The sequence below is a fragment of the Gracilinanus agilis genome, chromosome 2, assembly GCF_016433145.1.
Source record: "Gracilinanus agilis isolate LMUSP501 chromosome 2, AgileGrace, whole genome shotgun sequence".
NCBI lineage: Eukaryota > Metazoa > Chordata > Mammalia > Didelphimorphia > Didelphidae > Gracilinanus > Gracilinanus agilis.
Window position 1 is genome coordinate 645,683,954 of NC_058131.1, and position 6,000 is coordinate 645,689,953.

The 6,000-nt window shown below is 38.7% G+C and overlaps 1 protein-coding gene across 1 annotated transcript in view; it reads right to left on the reverse strand.

Moving 5' to 3' along the window:
* SORBS1 (sorbin and SH3 domain containing 1) overlaps nucleotides 1-6,000 on the reverse strand; it is a 143,042-nt gene that overhangs the window by 105,423 nt on the left and 31,619 nt on the right. The window contains exon 5 of the mRNA XM_044665725.1: nucleotides 4,302-4,446. Coding sequence (XP_044521660.1) covers nucleotides 4,302-4,446 — 145 coding nt within the window. The remainder of the gene's footprint in view (nucleotides 1-4,301; nucleotides 4,447-6,000) is intronic.

Sequence of the window (6,000 nt, forward strand, 5' to 3'; positions counted from 1 at the left end):
ATAAAGTGGACACAAAAGATACTGAGATTACATACACCCTGATTACTTTACCTCTACCCAGGTAAGTTGTGGTTCTCGTAATTTAAATAGTACATACCACAGGCAACCAGTTCTGCTCACAATGCATAGGTTTGGATCCCATCAAACTGAGGATGGTAAGGTCTCTGGATCTTTTGTGTTGAGGTAGATAAAGGGAGATGGAGTCTCTATTGCTAATGTGCCAATCTAGGGTAAGCAGAACCAGGTCACCTTTGAATAACAAATCATGAATAAGCCAGAAAAGAGCAAGGTTGGGGGGTACACTCATCAACTGTCCTTCTAGCTCTTTCTCTACACATGTTCCTCTTCTTCCTTCTAAGTAGGAGGCTCAGTCTTAGCAGATTGATTCAGTGGTACAGATCTCTGTGGGTGGCTTCAATCAAATACTCATCCATGTTTTGGAGCATATTCCAAGCTCCTTTTATGAGACCTCCTCCACGAGGAAGTGGGCTGGCCCTCCATCTGGATGGGAAAACAAGCCAGACTCCTCATCCTTTTCAACAGAATGTCAATTCTGCCTTCCATTCATCTGTTATCTAAAACACAAGGATTTCTCTTTAATCAGCACAGTATATCCCCACTCAAGAGTACTCTTCAGAGAAGCGTTGACTGTGATCCAGCATCTTACCAAAAGTTCATTTCAGACTGCTGAGATTTGAAAGAAACAATATAATTTACATGGTGATTCCTCATTGGAAGGTAGGTAGGTAGCACTGTGAATAGAGCAGGGAACCTGGAGTCAGGAATCCCTGAGTTCAAATTTGTCCACAGGCACTTACTAGCTATGTGACCTTGGGCAACTCACTTAACCTTTGCCTAGTTTCCTCAACTTTAAAATACTAAACTATACTATACTAACACTAAACCATAAAATATTAAAATAATAGTACTTACCTTCCAGGATAATTATGAAGATCAAATGAAATTACATTTGTAAAGAGCTTAGCACAGTGCCCAGATAGACTAGGTACCATATAAAGGTTCATCATTATTAATATTGTGGTTGTTGTTATTCATTGTTAGGCTCTCTAAGCTCTAGCTTTATATTAGTTAGATCATTTTAAAAAACCCACTTAACACTATCTTAAAGCCTCATAGAAGAGTCACTGAATGTCAATGTTAAGTCTTCAGCTTTTGTAGAAAGCCTATCTGAAGGGATCATTCAAAGAATGAGTATTTGGCTTTCAGACCGCCATAGTTAAAGCATGGTCCCCAGACATCTTCTTACCAGCTGCCTTGCCACTGGAACCAGAAATGCCCGGACTATTTATTCCTTTCACACCTTGAACTCCAGCTCTGATCATCTATCACCCCGATCTGTGGTTGCCTCAATTGTCTACTACATTCAGGCCAGCTCTAGGCATGTTTCACTTCACTCTCCCATCATCTCTTCATCAACTTCACTACTATTCACATGCATCCCTCATCCCCATCATCACCACGACCACCACCTTTCCACCATCCTATCAATATACATATTTTAAACCTCACCTTCTATCTTTGAATCAATACTAAATATTGGTTCCAAGGCAAAAGAATGGGAAGGGCTAGGTGACGGGGATTAAGTGACTTGCCCAGGATCACACAACTAGGCAGTGTCCGGGGCCAAATTTAAACCCAGGATTTAACATCTCTAGATCTGGTGCTCAATCCACTGAGCCACCTTCTGGCTTACCCACCCCCATCTAATTAATATTAATATTGCTTCTAAATGGAAAGAGTATGTTGGTTGACCCCACTTCTCTGTATGTGTAGCCTATCCCCATTGGGCTATAAATCCTTGAGGGCAGCTTGGAACACAGTAAGTGCTTGATAAATGCTTTCTCATTCATTCATTCACTTATATAACTCAGTGTTTGTTATATAAGGTAATATGATAAATTCTTGTTTAAAATTAGTGCCAAGAAAAACTCTCTCCCAATGAATTTATGCTTTTTAAAAGAAAACAAGAACTATATATAACCTACTGTGTTCCCATTTTTTTGTTTTAGCCGTCAGCTGAATTCATAGGCTTATAGAATTCAGAGCTGGAAAGGATCTTGGAGCTCATCTATTCCAACCTCCTCATTTTGCAGTGGCCAGCTATAGCAATTAACTCTTCTTAGGAGTCTGATAATATCCACTTTCCTACTTGTTCTAACTGATTTTCAACTAGTCTCATTGTGCAGTTTTATTTTGGATAGATCTTTATAAAGCTACTTGGGATCATTTTAAAAAGAATATATTACAGCCTTTTCTCATTGCATCATAGTCTTTTCAAAAGGAGAGCAAAACCATCCTCTTACCCCAGATTGAATCCTCCCTTGGAACCAAGGAAAACTACTAAAGCAAAAATATGTAGCAAATGCAACCCACAATGTATATGATATTCCATCCCATCATCTCGTACCCTCTGCAATGGACAACAGAGGTCTTAGAATCAATAATAAGTACTGGTTCCAAGGCAGAAGAGTGGTAAGAGCTAGGAAATTGGGGTTAAGTGACTTGCCCAGGGTCACACAGCTAGGAAGTGTCTGAGGCCAGATTAGAACCATCACTCAGCCTGACTCAATCCACTGAGCCATCCAGCTGCCCCTTGTCATTTCTTAAAACAATAATATTCTATTATACTCATATACCACAGTTGAGGGAGTGGTTCAGGCATCCTCCAATAGATAGATGCCTATTTATTGCATGTTCTTTGCTGCCTCAGTGTGTTGTTATGCCAATTTAGGTATATCTTTTTGTCTTTAACCTCCTTGAAGTATCATGCTCAGTAATGAGCTAGTAAGATCAAAGGGTATGAATAGTTTAGTCACTTTTCTTACATAGGTCCAAAGTGATGTATACTTAGGGGACACTGAAGGTAGCTTTGCAGGTGAGTCTTGAAGGAAACCAAGAAAATGAAGGTGCCATAAGAAATGACAAGTACCTTAATTTCTTTAAAAACCATGGAAGCAAAGATATCCACAAGGGACTCAGGATGAAAAATGCTACCACAGCCAAAGAAGGACCTTTTGGAGTCTGATTGCAGATCAAAGAGTGCCATCTTCCACTTTATGAGTTTTTTATTGTTTGTGTGATCCAGGCTTATAAAACCTTTTTTTCCCTTTTGTTTCTTACCTTTCTCATTAGCCTCTTGTCCAAGAATTCTGACCATAGATATGTGTCTTTTGTCACAGCGTGAGCAATATGGAAATATAAATTGCATGAAAGCACTGGTATAACCTCTATTGAAAGTATTTACTGATAAGATTACAGGGAAGGAGGGAGGACGAGAATCTGAACTGTAAAATGTCAGAAAACAATGGTCAAAATTTGTGTCTACATGTAATTGAAAAGAAGAATCTTTACTAAAAATATGGATAGATCTACGGGAAATTATGAAGAGTGAAATGAGCAGAGCCAAGAGAACATTACATATAATAACAGAAATATTATTTGAAGAATGACTTGTGTATGGCTACCTCTGGAGAAAGAACTGATCAATAGAAATAAGGAAGAAATTGTTTTATATATACATATATCTTTTTGTCAAATGATGCTTTCTCTAACAGGGGAAGGGAAAGGCAGAGGGAGTTACTTGGGCATTTTAATGTAACAAAGGCATTTAAATAAAAAAGAATTAGAGGTAAGTAGGTAGAGCATTCTAAGTACAGGAGAGACATAGTATAGAGGCATAAAAAGAGAGTATAGAGTCGTGTGAGAAACAGAAGTAAGTCAGAGTTTTATGTCATAGAATTGTTGAATCTACAGAAAAGAGGACAGTGTAAGAAGTCTGGAAAGGTAGGAAGGGGCAAGTGATGAAGAACTTTCAGTGCTATTTATATTTGATCATGGAAGTCACAAAAATTTATCAGGGTGGGGAGAAAGATGTGACATGGTTAAATCTACTTTCAAAAAATCCTATTGGCAGCCAAGTGGGAGAGAAGATTTGAAGCAGAAAGACCTGTATGAAGGCTTTTGCCACAAGCATGAGGTGCTCAAGTTAAGAGTGGTGGCTGTGTGAGCAGACAGAAGTCCACCTGCCATCATTTCAAAGGGCTAAACTTGAACCTTTTGGTTGTGGTTGTTCTATTCTTCTGGGAAGACCATTGGAGCTAACAGATGGTGTCAGGTAGCCATAGAGGAGGCAACAAGTACTAGTGCCAGCCAGGAAATGGGACTCATGGAAAATATCACGACAGGCAGGAAAGCCTTCTGGAAATCATTTATAAGACCAAGAATATCCATCAAACCAGCTGAAATTAAAATGAGGAGGTCCAGCGTTAATGCTTCCTTACCTCGATTGTGTTGCAGAAGCACAATAGTGGGGTTAACAATGGTAGTGGAAGGATAAGCAGATGAAGGCTTGCTGACTGGTGGAAAAATCTGGGAATCAGTCCCAATGCGGGATGAAGAAACTTCATTTACCAGAGAATCTGCACCCTGTAAAGAAGAATATATTTTAACTGCTGATAGATGCATAAAATCCGGGCTGATACAAACAGAAATTTAAAGCCAGGAGCACTGTAATTATAAAAAGAAATGCAGTAGCTGAAATAAGGAAACAGAGCATCTTGATTACACAAACTGCTCACTGTTAATTTCAATCAGAAATGTACTACTATGATATGATTGTTTCCCTTTTGTTTTATTAGTATGAAGAAGATGATGACAGACCTGTAAGTCTAAGTTTTAGCAGACAATTTTTACCTGGAAACAAGCCATGATTCCATCTAATTAATGGAAAAGGGCATCCAAATTTAAAGCAATGTAACATGCAAAATTCATGCACTTCTGAATGAATAAACTCAGGGGCAAGAGCTGGCTTAGTTAGGGAAACCAGGAAAAGTTTAGTAGTATCATGGAGAGAAACATGAGACAAAGTGACATCAATGCAACATCGACCCAAGAACAGGTGGCACATAACCAACGGCACCCTTTAGAAGGGCACTCCTGCCACATCATCCCTAAAAGACTTTACTAGGGCTGTGTTCCAAGTTTTGGAAATAATCCAAAACTGTTGTCTCCCTTTATTGGCCTCAGAAATGCAGGGGGTTGGATCTTGATGATAAGAATCGCATGAAAAAATACACGAGTCATCCTGACCTAAATCTAGGCATGGACACTGGCCTGCCTGGACTCTGGTAGAAAGACTGAAATAACTATTAAGTTAGTTTCCATCTAAGAATAGGTGGAGTGATAAGAATAGATGAATTCATTATTTTTTAAAAAAGAAGTAGAAAAAAACCCTTTCAAAATGACTGAAAAACTATTTAGCTGCTTCGCCAGGTAAACAAGTCTGTAAATCTAACTTGGCTTTAAATAAAAAATCTGGAAAATGCATCTCTATGGTCAAATCATTTTCAAAATGAAATTTTCAAAATGAATATGGCCTTAAAACATATCCCATTAAGATCTCAGAAAGTTTTACAAAGTTGTTTTGTATTTCCCACAATCCCTAGCACAGAGTTTATGATTACTCTAGGTGTGTAATAAATATTCATCAATTGATAAAATCTAGACCTATCATGTTTTTCCATACTATAAATGAAGATGTTGAATCTTCATGCAACAGATTGGCCAGAGAATATCTGCCCATTATTTTAAAAGACTGGAAACTGGCTTAATCATACTGGCTTAGAAAGGTTAGAAAGTCCAGAGGATAGAGCCCTGGACCATGAACCTCAACCACTGACTCCACGATGTTGGCTATACTTAATATCTAGTCCTGATATGTAATCTCTTGGCACCTCAGTTTTTTCATTTGTAAATGAAGATTCTAATATCTGTCCTTATCTTCCTTCCCTCTTTCCTTCCTTTTTTCTTTCCCTACTTCTCTCTCTCTCTCTCTCTCTCTCTCTCTCTCTCTCTCTCTCTCTCTCTCTCTCTCTGTCTGTCTCTGTCTCTTTCTCTCTGTCTCTCTGTCTGTCTCTCTTTCTCTCTGTCTGTCTCTCTTTCTCTGTCTCTCTCTCTCTGTCTCTCTGTCTGTCTCTGTCT